Genomic DNA, 23,836 nt, shown 5'->3' with positions numbered 1-23,836 from the left:
TGTGAGAGCATAACCTTGAATAAATCTAGACTATTATTCACTCTTTCCCAAAAACGACTTTAGGGTATCTTTATCTTTAGACTGGGCAATCTCGGTTATCACTCGAATAAACAAAAATGTGGTTTTGATGTCCAATGGAGTGATGCAATAACCCAAGTAAGCCAATTCTTTTGCAAAAAATTGACATTTCTCACATTCCAATATTACACCATAATTTTAAAATATATTCAACATTTTCTCCAGAATTACATTCTGTTCCCGACGCTTATCTGTAAATATCAGAACGTCATCTTGGTAGGCTTGCACTCCAGTAATACCTGCAAGAATGTTGTCCATCATCTTCTGAAATACACTCACTGCAGATGCTAAGCCAATCTTAAGAATTTTTATACTCCAAAAGGTGTTATAAAGGTAGTCCGTTCTTGTGACTCTGCAGCGAGTTATATTTGATGGTATGCAGACCTCATATCCATCAACTAAAAATACTTTGTATTGCCAATATGACTAACAAATCTTGCATTTTAGGCAGTTGGTGACAATGTATAATTATGTTCTTATTAAGCGTGAGTAAGTCTGCACAAAGACAAATGTCTCCTGCCTTTTGGTTTGGTGAACAGTCACTATGAGGCTAAGCAAGTCTGAAGAACCAGTACTGCCAATCACACCTTCCTCTTCCAATTTATCCCTCAACTTTTTTAGGTCTTGTTTAACAGTTAGTGTACTGGTGTTACCTTGTGAACCACAGCCACCACACTTTTCTTTAACCTAATCAAGTGTTCACATTTTTTGATAGTTCCACTTTTCACATTAAACACATCTGCAAAGTTTTCTATAATCCTTCCAATTTCTTTGCTTAAAACATCCTCAAGCAAGGCAATGAGTGCATCATTAACCATAACCAGTGTATTAACTCCTGGAACCAACAATACATTTTACCAGGTCTTGCCTCTCCACAATGTTTTCCCTTTAATGGCCACATACATTTCACTGTTTCTCTCCCAAGGCATGTTAGATGACTCATGAAGTAAACCAACATGTTGATATCCTGGTCTCCACAAGAGTTTGGATGTTGGACTGAGGCTTTCCTCCTCAGACCCAATTGTTTATATAAAACATCAGAAATCATTGTAATTGGTGCCCCAGAATCCGCCATCATGTTTAGAATTTACCTCACTTATTTTTCCTTCACACAACGGTGCACTAGTGTCAAGCGTGAGAACCAATTTGGATAAATCATGTACACCATCATTTTGGATATATGTCTAGAGTTATTCCAAAATTCCACGTAGAGACCAAGCATCTTAATGGCAATATATATATTTCTCAACTGTTTCTTCCGAGTTTTGTTTTCTCTTGAAAAAAATAAAACATCTTGAGTAACACACTAGGTTGCTCAGTAAATTTGTTAGAGAGTCCAGTTATGGATTCTGTATATTCATTCCATTTTGAGAAGTAGCTGTGGGTGGATCTGTTTCAGACAATTTGTTGAAGACCGGTTTACCCTCTTGTCCTAAATTACTAAAGTGAAGCGCTTCTTTCCTTTTTGGCTCGAACTTTTTAGCAGCAATTTCCCCCAGATAATTTTCAATTGATCTAAATCAATTCTCAGATCACAGGCGGCTTCCCTGATTGAGAAAGGTTAGGAGCTATCTGTACTAATTGTTTTGTTGAGACCATATGAACGCACAACAGGTTCTAATGTTTGTGAAAATTGTAAGCTTAAGTTAAATTGCCAAAAAGTTGAATGTTATTCAAATTCCAAGTAAATAAATTGTGTGGTTACATACCCTCAATGTCATGTCAACTGTCTCTTTTCAAGAGGTAATGGGTACTCGTTATGTAGATTGCCTCTTGGCTGTTGTTGCAAAAAACTGATTCAAAATACAAACTAATTCTGTTTATGTTGGTTTAGATGCGCACTACTTGTAGATGCATCACGTGAAGACTCTTCCGATGAGCACAGATTGACACTAGCCACTGCTAGAAAATCACTGAGTGGGAGTCTATGATGAGCGTGGCTATGGCATTTAAAATGCTCACTTGACCTCTTTGTGCAATGTGCTTGTCCCTGCTCATGCAGCTACGAAAATTACTCTGGGTACTCAAAGGCTTGGGCAGCAACTCCGATAAAAATCCTAAATCCAGTGAGGCACACCTAACCACTCCCGCTCCCCAGCAGAGCAGACCATGCAGCGGATCGGCAAACTGTCGAGCATGGGCCAATTTCTCCGCAGTGATGTATGGCCTCCGAACAAATTTGCAGCGATGACAGTGGGCTCCTGAATGTTGCTTTCCATCCTCATTGCCAGATCTCAAGAAGCGAATCAGTGAGACCAAATTGACTTTGAAGATAAGTTTAATCTAATATCAAGGAACCCACATCCAGCAGCCCAATTACTGTGACTTCCACTCCAACTGACTACAGGTCAACTAGCTGGACTCACAGCTAGCAACACGGAACACATTGCAAAAGGCAACATATTTGTGATGAACCAGGCTTTTTGAAGGTTCACCCCACTTTTTTCTCCCATTTGGACTACTAACTGCTGGTTTTTCGACTCTGAGAGTGCACGTAGGCTTGCTGATCAGATCCCAGTGTTCCTACCCATGTGTTGGTCGAATTAGCATGGACTGACTTCCTTATAAGTCCCTTGTACATGGTACCCAGGGTACCAGGGGCATTTAAGGCAGAGTGTCCGCTTAGGGCTACAGCACTATTTGTGCCACCCTGTGTGTGACAAAGTACAAGATGGCTTCCAGCCTGCCAATGCAGACTGGAAGGGCAGTTGTCACACTGCCAGTTCGACTTTGGCATTATCATTGATTGCAACGCCACCACTACCCTTAATGATGTATTCAAGTCTCCCCTAGGGAAGACCTATAGAGCCCTAAGGCAGACTGCTGTATATTATTAAGTGAAGACCAATAGATCCCAAAGGCAGAGCGCTGTATATTATTAAGTGGGACATGTATGTTCTATATGTCCCTGCAGCAAAACCCCTCATATTGTTATTTTGCTGTGGAAAAGTTTGTATTGCTGTGAAAAAGTATGTAGCCTAATTGGCTACTACAGGGTTACGGGCTCACCAACCTGGCTAACTTTGAATGGGATTACCTAACTGGGTACTGTATGGTATCAAATTAATCATCATGTACAATAAGAAGCAAAAGAGGGATTTACAGAGCAGGTCGCCCTCCACTTAAAACACAATATATCAAAAAGGACCTGATCTGATACTGGACTAAAAAAAATTAACAAACCCCCAAACGCCATACTTGGCTGCTTATACTAATCGAACAGCTTCTAAAATGCTACTCAAAATAGGGTTTTGTAGTCCAATTTGAATAAAATGATGTCTACTTCCCCTACTTGAATCCCCTTACACAAGTACCCAATGAAGAAAAAGTGTGTGAAGGTCTGAAAGTACTTCACGTAAGCACCACTAAAGGAGCTGCCTGTAGGTACTCACCAGTATGCTCAGGTCTTCATCATCTGTATCTTTCAAGAAAATGAAATTAAATGTTTAAAAGTAGTGCAAAAAAAGCTCTTATAGTGTGTGAACAGGATGGACCGCACACATTAATCGTGTGTTATCCTACTGTGACCCCATAGGGCAAAGAAAAAGTAAGAGAACATATTCTGCTTCTCATAGCTAAAAATGAGGTAGGACGCACTGGCGTCACTGCCAACTTTAATCAATGCCGTGGACCTACTCTGATAAAAAGAAGGAAAAAAAACAATATTGTACTTTAGTTCTAAACTATAATACAGATAGTTTACATTTGTAAGGTGAAAAATGCAATAGAAGCCTAATTAACAGAGAATAGAAACCAACATAACGATTAGTCCTAGTGTTCAGATGACCGTCAGATAATATGGCCTAGATTATACATGCAGAATGATAAAGGTTCATAACGGAAAAGTGATAAACGTATATTTGAAACGGTAATTTACACCATGGAAATCAAATGTTAAAAACAGACATATACATGTGAAAACACTTTTACAGATAAAGAGTAAAGTACACATACTTTCCTTTCGTGTAACAGATGGGTGAAGTTTGACCAGATAAAGAGTGCTGTCGAGACTGAAGAACTGCTGAATGATCAATATGTGGATCTATGTGCACAAGCACTAGATATGTTCTATCAAATCAATGTGTCTGTTTATCTCCTCAAATTCGTTAAAGCCCTGATTAACAGTATTAAGGATGTTCATCTATGGGCATTCTCTGATTTTTACTGTAGAAGAGATGTCACTTCCTCGGGGGTTATGTGATATATTTTCCAGTACCCACCATTTTAAACTATCCGCATCATGACCTTCGTTCTGAAAGTGTTCTACTAAAGGAGCATGCATCTTTGAGCAACTTTTCTTCTTGCATCAGCACCAAGCCAATGTCATCTAGGCGGGAAATGGACTGTAAAAGGCTCTGGCGGCCAGGTAACTGCCCAAAGTAACCCTACTGGACTCTTAGACCTCCTCCCTGTCTGATTTAGTCACCAAAGTCGAGCTAGAGTCGCCAAACTAACTGTTTAAAACTTTTCAAAAGTTTGCAAGTTTTTGTTGACCAATGCTTGTTTGTGGTTAAATTAAACGTTATTTAATCCATATCAGCGTAACCCTCAGGTGGATTTTGATTATCAAATCCGTAAAAATATACTCTATTTTTATAAATTGGTGTTGTGTTTCTTGTTGCATGACTTTCTTATTCTGTTTGTTACTGTTAACCCCTCCCCTGCTGATGATGGAACCGCTCCGTCATCATCCGCGGTCGCGCTGTGCTGATGACGGAGTGGTTCCGTCATGGCCCGCTCGGCATGCCTGCGCGGCGCGAATTCCGTGCCTGCGCTGAGCGTTCTATTGAGCGGGGCGGGCCATGACGGAACCGCTCCGTCATAAGCACAGCGCAACCGATGCTGGTGACGGAGCGGTTCCGTCACCAGCATGTGCCCGCCGCTCTTCCGCCCCGCCCCCTTAGCACTGCGGCGGAATAGCCGCCGCAGTGAAGGGGTTAAATGCTTTACACTAAGTCCCTTTGTTCAAGCCTTGCTGCTCGAAAGCCATAGCTACCCAGGGTTGAGCTTAAGGTTGTTTAAACGAGCCCGACTGAACCCAATAAAGGTTTTGCAAGTATATTCCATGATAACGCCTCACAGCTGTATAATCCACCAATGTCTTCACATTGTTAATTACAGGTAAGCGGAAATGTACAGAGACAAACACGGCCTGATGTAATAACAGTAAAAACACACACTACACCCACTCTACATAGTTTACACCATGGTATTTGTGTTTTCAGACATGCATTGAATCCCACAGTCAGGAATCCCATTGTCACTTGAACATGTTCAAGCAGAGCTAGTTGGCATGCAGTCATGCTGGTAGAAAATACCTCACCCCCATTCCCCCATGTATTGAAGGATTATATAACAGATTCAATACTACTTGAGTGACATCAGCATAGTTTCGAAATTAACCCCCAAGCTCAGTTAAAAAGATTCAGGAACTTCACCTAGACACAGTAGAGGCTCGCACAGGTAGGAGCAATGGGGCAGGGTGGGAGGTGGTGGATTTCGACAGACGACGGGATAAATAATTTGAAATAAATAAAGCCACTCACAGTGCGCTTGCCACATCGCCGACTTGACACCAGCAGCTCAGCACTAATGAAGCACCACTTCAGCATTAGTGTAGCACCACCTCAGCACCACATTAGTATCACTCAGCACCACCTGGGCCCCACCTTAGCATTACTCAGCACCACTGCATCACCACCTCAGTATCACTCAGCACCACCTCAGTATCACTCAGCACAAGCACACCACCACCTCAGCATCAGGGCGGCAGCACCAGCACAGCATCAGCACAGCACAGCACCACATCAGCACAGCCCCACCTGAGCAACACCTCAGCACAGCACCACATCAGAATCAGCATAGCATCAGTGCATCACCGCAGCACCACCTCAGCATCAGCGCAACATCAACGCCACACCACCTCAGAACTAGCGCAGCCCCACCTCAGCAGCAATTCACCGCCCAACGCAGAACCACTTCAACATCAGCGCAACACCACCTCCGCATCAGTGCAGCTTCACTTCAGTACAGCATCAACTCTGCATCACTCAGCACCACCTGAGTACCAGCTCAGCACCACCTGAGCACCAGCGGAGCACCAGCGCAGCACCACCACCTCAGCATGACTCAGCACCACTTCTATCACTCAGCATCACCTGATCACCACCACAACACCACCTTAGCATAATCACAGCACCACCTCAACATCAGCATCACTCAACACCACCTCAGTATCACTCAGCAATAGCTCTGTGCAAGCACACCACCACCTCAGCACCAGTGCAACAGAACCGGCATCAGCACCGCACCGCATCAGCACAGCCCCACCTGAGCAACACCTCAGCATCAGCACAGCACCGCATCAGCATCAGCGCAACACCACCTTAGAAACCAGTGCAGCCCCACCTCAGCACCAATTCAGCACCCAACGAAGAACCACTTCAACATGAGGGCAACACCACCTTAACATTAGCGCAGCTTCACCTCAGGACAGCATCAACTCTGCATCGTTCAGCACCACCTGAGTACAAGCTCAGCACCACCTCAGCACAGCACCATCAGCACAGCACTGCCTCTGCACCACCACAGCCCCACCTCAGCACCAGTTCAACCCATCCTAGCACCACCCTATCATCAGTGCAGCATCACGTCATCACAGCACCAACTCATCACAGCACCACCTCACCTCAGTATCACACAGTATCACCTCCGCACCAGCACACCACCACACCACTACCTCAGCACCACACCCCCTTAGCATCACTCAACACCACCTCAGTATCACTCAGCACCACCTCAATATCAATCCGCAACACCTCTGCACAATCACACCACCACCTCATCACCAGTGCGGCAGAACCAGCACAGCCCCACCGGAGCAACACCTCAGCATCAGCACAGCATCAGTGCAGCACCACCTCAGCATCAGTGCTGCACCGCATCAGCATCAGCGCAACACCACCTTAGAAACCAGTGCAGCCCCCCTTCAGCACCCAACGCAGAACTATTTCTACATGAGCGCAACACCACCTCAGGATTAGTGCAGCTTCACCTCCGCACCAGCGCAGCTTCACCTCAGCACAGCATCAACTCCGCATCGTTCAGCACTACCTGAGAACAATCTCAGCACCACCTCAGCACAGTACCATCAGCACAGCACTGCCACTGCATCAGCACATCACCACCTCTGCATCAGTGCTCCACCACCACAGCCCCACCTCTACCCATCTCAAGCCCACCCTATCATCAGAGTAGCATCACGTCTTCACAGCACCAACTCACCTGAGCACCACCTCAGCATGACTCAGCACCACAACATCACTCTGCAACACCTCATTATCACTCAGCACCACCTCAATATCACTCGGCAACACCTCTGTACAAGCACACCACCACCTCATCACCAGTGCGGCAGAACCAGCACAGCATCAGTGCAGCACCACATCAGCACAGTCCCACCTGAGCAACACCTCAGCATCAGCACAGCACCACCTCAGAATCAGCACAGCACCACCTCAGAATCAGCACAGCATCAGTGCAGCACAACCTCAGCATCAGTGTAGCACCACATCAGCTCAGCACCACCTCAGCATCAGCGCAACACTACCTTAGAAACCAGTGCAGCCCCACCTCAGCACCAGTTCAGCACCCAACGAAGAACCACTTCAACATGAGCGCAACACCACCTCAGCATTAGCGCATCTTCACCTCAGCACAGCATCAACTCCGCATCATTCAGCACCACCTGAGTACAAGCTCAGCACCACCTCAGCACAGCACCATCAGCACAGCACTGCCTCTGCATCAGCACATCACCACCTCTGCATCAGTGCTCCACTACCACAGCCCCACTGCAGCACCAGTTCAACCCATCTCAGCACCACCCTATCAGCGCAGCATCTCGTCTGCACAGCACTACCTCAGCATGACTCAGCACCACAGCATCACTCTGCAACACCTCAGTGTCACTCAGCACCACCTCACCTCAGTATCACATAGTATCACTACAGCACCAGCACACCACCACCTCAGAATCACTCAACACCACCTCATTGTCACTCAGCACCACCTCAATATCACTCGGCAACACCTATACACAAGCACACCACCACCTCAGCACCAGTGCGGCAGAACCAGCACCGCATTAGCACAACCCCACCTGAGCAACACCTCAGCACAGCACCACCTCAGAATCAGCATAGCATCAGTGCAGCACCACCTCAGTGCAGCACCGCATCAGCATCAGTTCAACACCACCTTAGAAACCAGTGCAGCCTCACCTCAGCACCAATTCAGCACCCAACGAAGAACCACTTCAACATGAGCGCAACACCACCTCAGCATTATCGCAGCTTCAGCACCAGCGCAGCTTCACCTCAGCACAGCATCAACGCTGCATCATTCAGCATCACCTGAGTACAAGCTCAGCACCACCTCAGCACAGCACCATCAGCACAGCACTGCCTCTGCATCAGCACATCACCACCTCTGCATCAGTGCTCCACCACCACAGCCCCACCTCAGCACCATGTTCAACCCATCTCAGCACCACCCTATCATCAGTGCAGCATCACAACTGCACAGCACCAACTCACCTGAGCACCAGTGCAGCACCACCTCAGCATGAATCAGCACCACAGCATCACTCACAACACCTCAGTGTCACTCAGGACCACCTCACCTCAGTATCACACAGTATCACCTCCGCACCAGCACACCACCACCACCTCAACACCACCTCAGAATCACTCAGCATCACCTCAGTATGCCCTCAGAATCTGGCATCTGTTGATTCTCCCCTAGTGTTCATCTGCTGCTCGTGTTGTAATTCATATACTATGCCCAACCTCCACTCTCCTGTTGTTTTTGTTCCCCCACACACACCAGAAAAAAAGCTAAAACAAGCTAGCATTAGAACAGGCAGAAACAAGTTGCCAGCATTTTAAGGAGAAAAACACTAGGAGACATTTTTGTGTTCATTCTTTTTTTAATAGGGTCATTCAGTTGTACATATTATCTTCGTGGTCATATATAAGGTAACACAAATGCTTATAACACTTTTTTTGATTATAATACCTGTTCAACATGCTGCACAGCTTCTACAATGCTCTACAACATAGCTGAAAAACAATGCCAAAGCCTATAGCTCTGGCTAAACACTTATAAGGTCCCAAAGGCGAGATCTATTGGCTATGCCAATGCTTTTTTAAGTTTTTAAGTGTTGTCTCCTCACTGGGAGGAATGTTTTCTGTGGAGAAAAAATAGAAAGAATATTGAATGTGCAACTGCACTTCAATTTTAACCATTAACTTTGATGATTGTCCAAACTGCTTGCATAATGTTTTGAGCAAATGTAATTTGCCAAAAAATCTATTTTCCTAGAACTACAGAAAGCAAGCATTTGTAAAGCCTAAAGATCTTGCTCATATAAGATCTCTTGGTTGCTGCACATCAGGTGGGTCTGTTGCGCAATAAGGTTGAAAGTAAAGAAAAAACGCGGTGACGCGGCCAGCGTTGACTGCATCACGGCCCTTTTTTTTCTTTAAGCCATTATTGCCGCGTTTTCCCTACACTCCTACAGTATTTACATATTTCCTGCAGGCTTTACACGTTTAGAGCTAGAGCTCTAGGCACAACTATTTTATGACCACCTTCTTAGAAATGTCCTAAAGTATTATCCTACTTTGCAACTGTCCATCCCTCCATTTAGGAGATGTAATCCAGAGGATGTAACCCTTGTGGGTCCATTTTGCGCTCACTTGTGTAAATTATATTTTTTCTAAAGCTTATTCATGCCCAAGACCAACATTTACATTTCCATTGAAATATGTATTATATATTTATTTTGTTTAGGTCTATATGTGAATTACTGTAGTAAGTAAAAAGGGAATTTGGCCATTTCGTTCGCATGCCACGTGAAAAGATTTTACATTAACTACTTTGTAGAAATGGCATAATGCTGTGCTATCTGGATGAGTAGGTTGTTTCGTTTGTTAATGATATGCTTTGTATGCTTATCACTTTGCGCATGCTTGGGAAATGTCCCTCCTGTGCTCTGCCTCTATGCTCTACTGTGGAATACAGAAGGATGATTCCTAGGGCTCTCTAGAAGGGGTGACAGCTGTAAACCAGCTGGGGTGTTGTTCAGTGGTTCTTGCACGGCCTCCTATTACTACAGTAATAAAGAAGCTGCCATTCTATCGACCTGGGTCCGTGTGATGCTATGGTGACTTTCGCATATCCATATTTGTATTTTCTAATTTCAGCCTGGTGTCTGAGAAATGAAGGTGTCAGCTCTGTTTTGTTAGGTGCTTCCAATGCAGATCAACTTTTGGAGAATATTGGCGCAATACAGGTATGTCTACATTTCAGGCTACATTCAAAACTATCGAACCATAACTTTTAACATTTTTAAGTCGCCCACCTCGAATTACGTTCACCCCCTAGTCCCTTAGAGCAACAGTCAGGATATCTGGTGTGGGTTAAGAGACACCTGGATATGGAAAATAATGTTGAGTTAATAATGTTGAGTTCAACACATCGAAAGAGGTTAAAAGGTTTTCAGGCCAAGGCACGTCTCAATGGAAATCTGAGCTGTCTACCCTGTCAGAGATACACTCTCTTTTGGAAAGGACGCTGTTTGCAGTGGTTATGCAGAACAAGCAATTCATATGTCTCATCCTAGAAATCCACCTGCATTCCCTTTTAGTTTGGGGTAGGCCTAGCACCGTTAATACAGTGATAATCCATTTGGCCTAAATTGGCTCTGACCAAGGTCTGATTATCAGAGACAGTCCATCCATACATCCGATAGTTGCATTTTTACTTCAGCTTTGACAAACCACTGATCATGTCCATCTTTGTAGCTTAGTGTGCAGCTTTAACCCAAACTACAAAAAATAAGTGAGTTATTTTTATTTCTCCTTTCCACGTTCCTAATTCTGCATTTTACACCCCTTTTGATTCAGTCACAAGTGAGAATAATTGCCTCTGTCGGAGCCTGTGTGAGCTGCCATCCCATGCATACAACACCAGCCCCTCCACTGACTTCTGGCTAGGGTTTCTCTTTAGAAATAACATATATGCACACATACATACTTAGCGATTCCACCCTTCTGCTCACAATGACAGTATTTAATGCAAAATTAAGTATTTTCCTGTCACGCTCCCAAAGCAGCCTGCTGTGCCTTCAATAAATAAAACACATGGTCTCTTGCTACACTCCTCCTTTTTCCTGTACTCAGTTCTTCAGCAAAATACAGTTTATCTTTCAGGAACCAAATTAATGTTTCCTCTGTGACAATCCCACTCAATAAGAAATGCTCTTCTACTGCTCTTGCTCATGCTCTCTACCTGCTTTTATCAGTCATCTCTGCTCCCAGTGCAATGAAATGTCTGAACAGGTTTTCGCATGAGTAGATCTAGAAGTGTATGGTTTGCTCATGCGCAAATAGAATACATAGAGCTCTGCTAGGAGTGCAGTTTAAAGGCCTACTTGTGTAAACTCTTGTTAATTCCTGAAAATCATAACTCTGCACCAGTTCAAGGTCATAGACCTACAGGTGCACTTTTGTAACATTTCTAAGACTCAGACCCGTGATTTATTTGCTCGCTTGTTGCACATAATAGTTTTACACTGATTCTCTATTATTATTTTTTTTAATCTTTTTATTTGCAAAAATAACAAATTAAAGTGGTCGTCACACACAAGGCATACATTTGGCATATGATATCTATATGGAAATCACAGGAATTACAAGTCTGGCATATCACATTTAATCATGGGAATAAGTCTATTTCTACAGAGTTCATTAATCAGTTAGCTCGTCAATGGGAGTAGTACGAGGGGGCTCACATATATTTTCCCTGTAGTCATTCCAGTTGGACCACACCGCCACCCACTTCCGTGGACATCCCCGGGCTACATTAACTGTCTTCTCCTGAACCATACTCCAATCCATATCTTTCTTCCAGGAGCTGAGCGTTGGTGGTAACAGAACCCCACAACCTTGCAATATTCCTCTTCGCGATCGCTAGGCCTAATGTCACCCACAGTTTGCCTTTCAATGGGAGGTCAGAGGGCTCCCATATATTAAGAAGGCACCTCTTAGCCTCAGAGCGCAATTCCACCCCCCACACCTCACTCATACAATTGAGCACCCGAGTCCAATAGGTCTGTATCACCTGGCATTCCCATAGTATGTGTAAATAGGTACCAACCTCCCCACAACCCCTGCGACGGAGTCCATCTTTGCTTCGACCCACCAGGACTAGCCTAGTGCCAGAGACATAGACTCTATGCAGGTTCTTCAACTGGATCAGTCGTAGTTTGGCCAGCGCCTCTCACCATTCTTCATCATCAATTTCAAGTCCATCTGCCTTCCATTTCCCCATCAGAGCTAGTAGTGGATCCGGGGTATGATTAATGAGTTTTTCACATGTGAGAGATATGGCCCTCTCCAGAAGGTGGCCATCAAGTAGTCTGTCTTCGAGGGGGGAGGACTCCGGCAGTTGCGTCCCCGGAGGAATATTGGCCTGAAGTGCATGCCGGACCTGTATGTAGCGGAAGTGTTCCGCCCGGGCTAGATCATAGGTGTGCTGAAGGGTGTTAAACGATATTACCCAGCCTGGGCCCCACAAGTCTTTGATGAAAGATATTCCTATCAGGTCCCAATTGCAAAATCCTTTTGTGCGGTTAAGAGTGCCCAGTTTCTCCGAGGCCCAAAGCCGGGTTGCGAGGGTAAGCCTGCCGTCCCAATCCAATTTCTTTTGGACTATGTGCCACAGCTGGACTGAGTGCTTGGTGGGTCCCGTAAGGCTGTTCCTTCCCGGTCTTGAGTAGAGGGCCGCCTCGAAATTCCCACCGGGAAGAAGCCATCTATCAATCTCGTTACCTGGGTTATTCCCTGCACAGTATGTACCCTGGTTGATGGCCAATAAGTGCGCCGCCCAATCGTATTTCCGGATGTCCGGGAGCGCTATCCCCCCCATCAAACCAACCCAGCGTGAGTTTTTGTAGGGAAATCCGGGGCATTCCGGTACAAAGAAGGTCTCTCTGCATGGCCTCGATGGTGGCGACATATCTTTGTGGGACTAAGTCCGGGTGAATCTGGAGGATGTACAGGAACCGTGGCAGCCCCATCATTTTAAATAGCCCGGCCCAGCAGGGACAACGGGCAGTTTTTCCAGGTGGCGGCGTCCCTCTTGAGCCATTGTAGGGGTGGCAAGAGGTTTCGCTTGTACTGCGTGGCCCGGTCCTTGGAAATGAAGACTCCTAGGTATGTGAAGCCATCAATAGCTATTTGGATCGGGCAGTCACACGGGATCTGAGGGGAGGCGCCGTGTAGGACGTAGAGGAGGGATTTTCCCCAGTTAATGCTGTAGCCGGAGTACTCTCCGAAACTTTTAAAGATATCCAGTGCCCTTGTAATAGACTCATGCGGCGCCGTGAGGTAAAGGAGGATATCGTCCACGTATAGTGGAGAAGCGTGGCTCAATGGTTAGAGCGGCAGACCCTGATGCAGAGGTCTGGCCCAGGACCATGGTTCAATTCCCGCCTCGGCGTCTCTTGGACTCAATCTCTCCGGACCTGATAATTCTCACCTCGGTGCCTATTCTAATCATGGGTCCCACTCTGTGACTCTGGGCAATAGCTTGCTTAATCTCCACAACGGCCCCAGCAGCACTTGGATGCCTGGCTCCACCTTGGGGGTGCCCAGGAGTGGACATCTCACAGGAAATTCAGGAAGGGTTCCACAGCGGTATGAATACAGCGCTACGAGACCTCTGGGTAGAAGTGCGCTATATAAATACATTTACTTTACATTACATAGCGATATCCTGTCCTCCCAACCGTCTGTCCACCGTATCCCCTTCAGGGAGGGGTTCTGCCTAATCCAGGCTGAAAGTGGTTCTAGGGAGAGAGCAAAGAGTAGAGGTGAGAGGGGCACCCCTGTCGCGTCCCTCTCTCTAGTATGAAAAAGTCAGAGAGTTTAATGTTGACTACCACCTCAGCTAATGGTTCCGTATATAGGAGACGCACCCATCTGATAAAGTTTGGGCCGAATCCCAACTTGCGGAGGACGGCCATCATGTAGGGCCACTCAAGAGTGTCGAACGCCTTCGCTGCATCCAATGACACAACCACGGCATCCTCGTGTAGCAGGTGGCAACACCCTAACACACCATGGAGACGGCGCAAATTAAGTGCCGTATTGCGGTGAGGCACAAAGCCCGATTGGTCCGGATGTACCAGGGTGCTCAGGACCGGTTTGAGCCTATTGGCCAGCACTTTGGCGAGGTTTTTCGGCTCAGCATTCAGCAATGATATCGGCCTATAAGAGGCACAGGACTCTTTGGGTTTCCCCACCATGGGGATAGCAACGATAGTTGCTATGCGTTGGTCCTTCGGCAGTATTCCCTGCTCCCTACTGTCATCGAACATTTGCTTCAGATGTGTTCCAAGTCTGTCTGGTTTGAGCTTGTAGAGCTCCACCGGCAGACCATTGGGCCCGAGCGCCTTTCCAGGACGAAGGTCATGAATGGCCTTGACTAATTCGTCCGCGGCAAGGGGTGCCTCCAGATTCTCCTGTTCTTCTGCGGAGAGAGTGGGAAGGACGATATCGCCCAAGAAGGCCGCCGACTCCTCTTCTGACCGTTCAGATCTCCTAGTGTATACCCTTCTAAAGTGTGTCGCAAACTCCCTGACAATCTCGTGCGGCTCCGTAATAACTGTTCCCTTGTCAACCTTAAGCTCATCCACCACCTTCTGAGCTTGCTGTTTCCTATCTAGCCATGCTATTAATTTACCCGCCTTGTCTCCCTAGTCGTATAGTCTACCCTCCCTGTCTCTCGCCAAGGTCTTGGCCGCGTCAGTGGCCAGGTCCTTGTATTCTGCAGTTTTTAGTTGGATTTGGTGGAGCGTGTCCGGGTTCCCGTCTCTCTGCGCAGTACCTTCAAGTGCCGGCAGGTCGTTTTCTAAGGTGACCATCTGTGCTTCTCGTTCTTTGCGGTGTCCCGCAATCGCCGAAAGGGCCTCCCCCCTCAGCACCGTCTTGAAGTCCTCTCACAAGACTACCGCCGAATCGACAGTACCCACATTCTCCTCAAAGTATTGATCAATCGCCTGAGACAGTTTCTTTTTGGTATCCTCAACCCTGATGTGCCAGGCATTAATCGGTGCCATACACCCAACTTTCCGGTCGCCAATTATTACGTGTGCCCATAGAGGGGAATGATCCGGTATACCCCGCGCCAGATGGGCGACCTCACGGATCGTTGTGTCATGGTGCATTAGTGCAAGGAGGTAGTCCAGGCGTGAAAAGGTGTGATGCGGACCAGAGAAGAAAGTGTATTGTTTTTGTGTCGGGTGTTTGAGGCGCCAGAGGTCAATGAGTCCGAATGCCTCCATAAGGTTGGGAAGCCACCTTTGTCCTGCCCCAATGTCTCGTGCTGGATGTCTGTCTACGTTACCTGAAACCACAGCATTAATGTCCCCACCCATGAGGAGCAGCCCCTCTTCCCCAGATCATGGTATGATTGCGTTTGGATGCACGGTGGAATGTAAACCGCTACTAAGTTGAGCCTACGACCCTCCCATTTCCCTGAGATAGCTGCAAAGCGCCTCAGGGGATTCACATCTGTAGGATCAATGACTATGGAAAGTTGCGGCGCAGAAGGATCCCAACGCGCCGGGACCCGGATGTGAAACCGTCATGTGCCGCCAAGGTGTACCCCCATCTGTTTAGTGCATGGCAAGTGTTTCCCATCAGGTGGGTCTCCTGCAATAAAACAACATCAGGGAGGTGTCTCTTAACAAACTGTAGCACGATACTCCTTTTGAGTTTGTCCCCCAACCCCTTGACATTCCAGCTAATAATCTTTAGACTTTTATCCCACATCATAGCCATTAGTACTTTTTCTTGCCAAGTTGTTCCTGTGCTTCTCAAAACCATGTTCCAGAACCTGTGCCTGATCTCGGTGTGACCCCACCAAATTACCCCCGTCCCACAACCGCACCCTCTCCCCTCCCTACCCCCCAAAACTGATGTCCCCCCCACCAAGCCCCCTCCCTGCTTCCCTGCTCCGTAGGCTTTGAACTACCCACATCCCCAATTAGCAGAGCGCCTTTTGCCCAATCCCTAACCAGGAGAGGGAAAAACCTCCCCCTCCCAAAAAACCTTCCTAAGGGGAAATGTGCGCCGGCCCCAGCTCCAACCGCCGCCCACGCCCACCCCTCAGATCATAACAGTTTTCTACAGAAGCTTACACTCCTCAAGGATTTGATCTCAGTCACATCAGGTTGTGGCCTGTCTCTGACTAGTCAGTGTTTCAACCCTTCAGAGGTCATTATGTGCCACAGAGTCAAAGAAAAAAGGGGGGACCCTCCAACAGTCGCTGCCCATCACTACATAGGCCACAAGTACCCAGAGGATTAAGTAACTCCCCCCCCCCCCCCCCCACCAAGGACCCACCTGAGAAGGCAGGACCCACACCCAGGCCCCAGTGCACGCAATACATTACAGTTCGTAAAAGGTCCATGTTGTCAGGTCCATCTCCACTAATGACCAGCCGCCTCTCGAAGAGTCCCCCATCTGGGGCTGACCGACCTCGACCGCCAAGAGAACTGACTTTGACCGTCCACATTCGACCTCTCGGCTGTCGATCCCGGCGATGCAACCTGATTGTCTCTCCAGCTTTCTCCCTCCGTCCGGTCCGGAGCTCGTGACGACTCTCTGTCAAGCCAGTCTTGCACGTCCGACGGCGTGTTAAAGAACAAAGATTTTCCCCCCGCAATGACCTTGAGTTTGGCTGGAAAGAACATCATATATTTGATACCTCTATCCCGCAACGCCGCCTTCACGCCGGCAAATGAGCGCCTCTCTCGTTGTACCTGAAGCGTGAAGTCCGGGAAAAATCGGACTGTGGCATTTTCGTATTACAGGTCCCCTGGCTGCCTGAAGGATGGCGTCTCTATCCCTGTAGTTCAGGATTTTCGCTATTATTGTCCTGGGTGGCGCCCCGACTTAGGCTTAGTGATAGGTGCACGGTGGGCGCGTTCAATGGTGAAGATGTTGGACAGGCGCTTAGGCTTCAGATGGGTGACAATCAGGTTCTCCAGAAAAAGTTCCACACTAGGCCCTTCGGACTCCTCCGGAACGCCTACCACGCAAATGTTGTTCCTGCGGGCTCTTCCTTCTTGGTCCTCCAACTTCAGGGCCACCTGGCGATGCTGGTGAACCAGTTTGTTTACGCGCTGTTCAAGTGCCTTAGTAGAGGTTTGAAGCTCCCGGATGTCAGATTCATTTGCTTTGGCCTTTGCCGAGGTTTTACTGAGGTCCGTGCAGAGAAGATTTACTTCGATGGAGATTTTGTCAATTTTTGTCTCCAGATTGGTACCCAGTGTCTGTATTGCCATCATGATGGAAGCCAGCGACGGTTCTTTCGAGGCTGTTTGGTCTCCTGATGCACCATCATACTGGGGAGTCCCCATCTGGACTGCGTACTTGTGTAGTTTGTTAGACTGCGTGGCTGCATTGCTCTTGGGCCTCATGGTGTCAACTTACTCACACAGTCCGCAAAGTTCCCGTGGCGTACACAGGGCTGCCGGAGAGACCCCCGATAACAACCGTTGGGCACAAGGCGCGCTCCAGGGATCTTTCACTCCCACCAGTGGCTGTGGCTCCCCTGCCGTTCATATGTTTAACTTGGGCACTAAGTGTAGTCCTTCACCACCAGTTCCGTGCCCACACGTCTGCCTACCACACAGCACGCCCTCCAAGGAGTCCCAGCAAACAGTCCGTATAGACCTTGAGTGAGGCACTTCCCCTCAAGTAGCATTCCCCCGTTGTGTTTGTGTTCCAAAGGCCGCAATGGTCCCTGTCCGACTTCCTACCCGTGTATGGCTCCCACAACGTTCCAGTTCCCTTCCCTCTCTGATATGACTGCCCACAAGGCCATGCATCAGAAAGGCCCACGTGTCTCTAGAGGCTTGATATAATGTGCTGTGTGACTGGCACTATGCCCGCGTCGAAGTACACACCACTCCCTCTTCAGGGGGGGACAGAGGCACCCCGACGTCACCTATGCTGTAATGGGCACCCTTCAGGCCTGCGGGCGCCTCATCCCACTCGTGCTGCCGCAGTCGACGCCCAGCAGTTCCTCGTGGCCGATGGAGCCGCCAATCACTCTGGCCCACTGCTGGGCCGCACCCGATCGTCGCTGGTCCCCCCACGCGTAACAGGCCGGCCTTCTTACTGGCTCCTTCCGATGTTGTTTGGCACCAGAGTTACTCCTCAGTCATTTCCATGGGGGGGGGCCTCATATCCGCGCTCCACCGCCAGCTCCACTTTCAGTTTCAGTCGGAAAGCGCGAGCCCTGTCACAGGCCCCGGCACGAGCCGTCAAGCCGGGGTCTCGCGTGACCTTCAAGCCCGTGTGCACGGCTCCAGCTCTCCCAACCGTCGTCCAGTCGCTCAGGAACTCCGCACGGCGTAGGAGACAGGCAGCGTCTCCGAAATCATTGCCTCCGGCACCGCCACACAGCGCCAGGCTAGGGCTTCAAGAGGAGTGTAACTTGGTGCTGATTCTGTCCGGATTCAACGGGGTAAGGGCTCAGCTCCGGTGGCGCTCCGGAGTCAGGCGGCCATCTTCTAACCTTTAAAAAAAAAAAAAAAAAAAAAGCTTCAAATACTTTCACACATGTATGTATTTGCATGTAATTGGGAAGCGTTATCAATATAATTATCAAAATAGGGAGTTATTCCACCCTCACTCACCAACCTAGTCGGTGACATGCTTCATCATAGGGTCCCCACAGTGGGGCTGAATGCCTCTCGGGTGTGCCACAACGCCTGATACAGCGGAGCTGGTTTTTATTGGCAGTGAGAAGTGGTGGAAAAAAACTTAACATTGCCTTTATTACTCCCTAAACTTTTATATTGGAGCAATAATGCCAAATTTAAAACCATGGAGGATGTCTTGTCAGGTGCGACTTGGCCTGAGGCATCCAATAAGTGTGATACGTGACAGAACTACAGTCGTGACAAAACTACGGTCTACACGGTCGGCCACTCGGGTGGGGACCCTGTGAATCATGTCACCAACTAGGTTGGTGAGTGAGGGTTCTTTTTAAAAAATCATTCCTTTTTCTCCTTTCATCCAATGCACTACGTGCATCAGGTGGAATAACTCCCTATTTCAATTGATTATATTGCTTAACCAAGCGGACTGGGAGTAGTTCCATAATACACACACCAAAGGGGATGGGGAACAACAAACACTGCAACGCAAAGACAGGGCTAAGGAAAACAAAATTATTTGAAAAAACTGCCCTCACTCACACACATTGTGTGTGACATGCTTCATCATCGGGTCTGCTTACAATACGCCCCCGCGGAGCATAGGGAGGGGGAACACAAAAACACACTACTCAAAACCAAAAAATACAAACAACATATAAGTGACATACAGTGATCACAACAATTAGTGTTGTCCGTCCGGACTGGGTAAAGTGCAGTTAGAAGGTGCTCATTAAAACTGGCTCATGGGTACCAGCAGGTACTTTATTCATGAGTCCCAATGTCAGGATTAAAATAAAAGTGAAGGATGTATAAGTGTTTAGGCAGGAAGTCAAGATCCACAAACACTACTCCTTATACTGCGGCGGTCCATAATACCCTTTCTCTCTTTGTGTTTGATTGAGCATTATCAATAGCCACACATTTTTACATTTGCAAATGTGTACAGCTATTGTAATTACTGGAAGCAGACCTCACTGCATTTCCTTGTAGCGCTTGCCCTAATAGTAAATTCTTTCCATTATTGAATTATAGATACAAGTTTAAGGAACTTGTATATATGAATACAGTCCTTGCCGTAGCGGTAGACAGTCCTCTTCCACAGATCCATTCATTGGTACTGAAAAGTGCCAGCAAAAAATTTGAGCTGCAGGTGGTTGGGACTTCTTGTTCAGTGAGCAAAATAAACAAAATCTTGTTGTCCTTGACCCTAAACAATATGTCCTGGGCATAGGGCGTTAGGAAATCCACAACCCTGCCTTAATGCTCTAAACAAGTTATTTGAGTACAGATTCACATAGCCTTAAAACCCTAGAACTACCACATCCTGCCTTATTCCAATCCTGTACCTAAATTTGCAAATAGGTGTCAAAATCATAGTATTACTAAATCCAAACTGTGATATAATATGATACCCCACATAATCTGAGAGGCTGTTATTAGAGTGCTGATAAAATGAGAACTCTGCTATAATTTGCCACCTCACTATATGGCAACAAAAGGGACAAATGAATTATTTTACAGGATTTCTACTACAACCCTATATGTAGTGAACATTAGTAAATTATGATCATATTTTGACCCTACAATAAGGATTACTTAGTGATGGTGCAAATCCGAACATACAATAAGGCTAAATGAGTGAAGGAGCAAACATAAGCAAGCGGCAAGGTTTATTGAATATTGGGGCACATCTGAACATTCACTAAGGATTAGTGAGTAATGATGACAATCTTTGTAAATATCAGTATGCACTAATCATTCTGTATGATAGTTCAAATATGAGTATTTACTGTGAATTAATAAGTAATATTTAGAATGTTGGCATTCAGCCAAGTATTGTCAGATTCAGATTAGCTTTATTCGATTTTTGTTTCATAAAATCATAAAAGCAACATTTCATATATATACATACAGTTCATACATAATAAGACTTTTTTAAAACAGTATTAAATCAGTTTAAGGTACATTCGCTAATCATTATATTCCGTGTTCTTAAAACATTTTTTAAAAATCCAGTCATCACCATGGTACAAGTAGCGTTTCCCAGTTGCTGCAGGCTAAGAAACGCAGGGCGACATTGCCGACAGGCACCTTGTTTCAAATGCTGTTTGATCCACCTTTTACGCTCACTCTCATATAGTTTACAAAACAATACTATATGAAAGGTGGATTGCACCGATATACAGTCACATGGGCAAGGAGCTAGGGTTCTTGACCAATCATTTTTACTTGGGAATGTAACTAACCGGTGAAATAAATTAAACCTAAATCTAGTTAAAATGAATCGATCAAAGCCCAAGTTACATAAGGTCAAATATGGCTGGATTGTTTAGGTAGTCAGCGATAGTTGATGCTCACTAACCGTTTTCTTCCTCATCTCTCCTACACACCTTAAAAGTTCAAAATGAGCCATACATAGCCTTTTCAATTCAGACTTCGAGATGTTCACGATAGAGACTGGATTGCTATAGTATTCAGGACGTTGTATATCTATAAATATTTTCCTGATATACTCAAGCCAAGCTATGCGCTTTACATTTTCAAGGGCCATGACATCCTTTATTATATCCTGGTTTAGAACAAGGGCCTCTGAGGCCCATACTCTGCGCCAGAGTAGAACCGGTTGTAATTTAATCAAATCGGATATATAGTCCAACCCCATTTCCTGATGGCAATTAAACACTGAGGTACCTTTCGGGAGAGCTAAAAGGTATCTAAGGAAGTTATTTTCTTCAACTTGAATCGCCGATGTGTCCTGATAGCCCCAGATCCCTGCCCCATACAATGCAACACTTCTGCATTTAGATATATAAATCTTTAACATGATTTCAGGGGTTTTTTTGCCCAACTTGGCGGCAACATTTCTTAGCGCTCCAATAGTGCGCTTAAAAGATAGGGTCCTATTCTTCATCTCGGGCCCCCAGGAGCCAGAGCCCTCAATTATGACCCCTAAGTATGGGAAAGTTTTAGTATGCTCAATTACAAGTCCCGATGCCTTAAGGTTTTTACAACTTGCACGTCCCTTCCCACACCGCATCACGTATGATTTTTTTGCATTTATCATGAGGCCCCTTTCTTTCATGAATTCAAGATATTTTGTTAGGGCTTTCTGCGCTCCCACCTTAGTTCTTGCCATCAATACCGCATCGTCTGCGTACAGTAGTGATACAATTGAGTTACTTCCATACCTGGGGGAGTCTATTTTGCAAGCACCCAGTTCTTCCTCAAGTTTGTTCGTATAAAGGGTAAAGAGAAAGGGGGCCAATACGCACCCTTGTCTTACCCCTTTTTCTATACTGAAGGACCCAGTGCACTCTCCCCTCAGTCCGTATCTAACCTTGGCAGTTGCCCCTGTATACAGCTGCCTTAGGAAGAGTACAATGGCAGGCTCAACTTCCATTTCCTCGAGAGTTTGCCACATCTTGGAATGTATCACGCAGTCAAAAGCTGCGGATAGGTCAACAAAGATGGCATATAGTTGACCTTCTTTAGCCCGAGTGTATTTGGCTTGTAACAAAACGAGGTTTAGAACCTGCTCTACTGTACCCATCCCTTCACGAAAGCCATACTGTACAGGACTCAAAATATCGTGTTCATCCGCCCATAGTTGTAATTTATTTAAGACCACCCTCCCCGCCATTTTCATGAGGGAATCTAGTAAAGAGATCGGTCTATAATTAGATGGGGACTCCCTGCCCCCTTTTTATATATTGGTATAATAACCGATTCTGACCAGGTACCAATAAAACCTATTGCACAGCAGGCCTGAAGAACCCGGGTACAAAGAGAGGCCCATAGATCTATATTGAATTTAAAAATGTCATGGGGGATCCCATCCGGTCCCGGGGCTTTATTATTTTTACTGGCTTGTATAGCCATCTGAACTTCCTGCAGGGTGATCCCCATAGTAATAGGATGACAATTGCCCCCTGTCAGCGGGGACCCTATTAGTTTTTCATCTATCATAGGGAGCCCCTGTTTGTTTTCATAGACCTTTGAGAAGAAATCAATCCAGGTTTTCTCATCTATGGCGATTTCCAGCCTTTCACCCTCCTTTTTGCTAAAGAATGGTGCGTTGACTGCCTCCCAAAAGGCCCTGGGATCTCTACCCTGTGAGGCAGTCAATAGGTTCTGCCACGCTAGGTCCTTAATTTCTTTTTTCCGCTGATCCCTTGCCTTTGTATATACCTTCCTGCAATGTCTTATTGCCTCGTGATCCCTTGGTTTTTGACTCAAGGCGTTCTTAAGAGCGGTATACGCCTTAGTACACCCAGAATCAAACCAGCCCTCCCCTTTGTTGGGCTTATCTCTCTGCATCCTGGTTAGATTATCTTGGATAATCCTTGTGATTTTGCCAAAGGCTTCCAAGGTACGTTCTTCTCAAGAGTTCTCATCCAGACATACCAATATATCTGTGAGGGCCAAGGTTATTATTTCTTTAAATTTATTGACCGAGTCTACAGTGCTCCATTTGAGTGTTAACCCATTGTAGCGAGCTATGGTAATGTTTTGAGTCGCCAAGTATTGTAAATACTGGTGCATATCTGGCCTGTCAATCCAGATTTCTTAGCACACATCTGAAAATGCATTCAAGACTGAGTGATTTTGCAAACATGAAAATGAAGTAAGCTATACTGATTAACAGGACAAATGAATCAGGCCAATCTAAGCATGCAGTTCAGATTATTGATTGATGGTGTGAATGTGAATATGCAAGATGGTGGTAATATGTGACATATTTTGGGCATTTTTAGGACTGTTCTGCCTACATCTTCATAATGCTGGCATATTCTTTATGTATTATTGACTTTCCTGGCATAATAGTGCGCAATCTTGATTTAATGCTTGCAGTGGCAGAATGGCAATTCCCTGCAGTTTACATCAAACACTTTTGTCTGAGACCTATGACTGTAAGATTGAGATAACCTTCTACATCCATCCAGTCACACTCTTATT

The 23,836-nt window shown here is 46.3% G+C and overlaps 1 protein-coding gene and 1 long non-coding RNA gene across 5 annotated transcripts in view; one reads left to right on the top strand and one right to left on the bottom strand.

Annotated features, from left to right (window-relative positions):
• LOC144754613 (uncharacterized) overlaps positions 1–23,836 on the bottom strand; it is a 230,327-nt gene that overhangs the window by 108,460 nt on the left and 98,031 nt on the right. The gene's annotated exons all lie outside the window — the stretch shown is intronic.
• KCNAB2 (potassium voltage-gated channel subfamily A regulatory beta subunit 2) overlaps positions 1–23,836 on the top strand; it is a 1,353,173-nt gene that overhangs the window by 1,319,645 nt on the left and 9,692 nt on the right. For all 4 annotated transcript variants that reach the window (XR_013594749.1, XM_078642625.1, XM_078642626.1 and 1 more), the window contains one exon: positions 10,347–10,435. Coding sequence is in view for 3 of the 4 variants with exons in the window: in XM_078642625.1 (XP_078498751.1) it covers positions 10,347–10,435 (89 nt within the window). In the remaining variant the exon portion in view is untranslated. The remainder of the gene's footprint in view (positions 1–10,346; positions 10,436–23,836) is intronic.

The sequence above is a fragment of the Lissotriton helveticus genome, chromosome 5_1 (genome assembly GCF_964261635.1).
Source record: "Lissotriton helveticus chromosome 5_1, aLisHel1.1, whole genome shotgun sequence".
In the NCBI taxonomy this organism is placed as follows: Eukaryota; Metazoa; Chordata; class Amphibia; order Caudata; family Salamandridae; genus Lissotriton; species Lissotriton helveticus.
The sequence above is the reverse complement of the archived record's forward strand: the minus strand, read 5'-3'. Positions and strand labels throughout refer to the sequence as shown.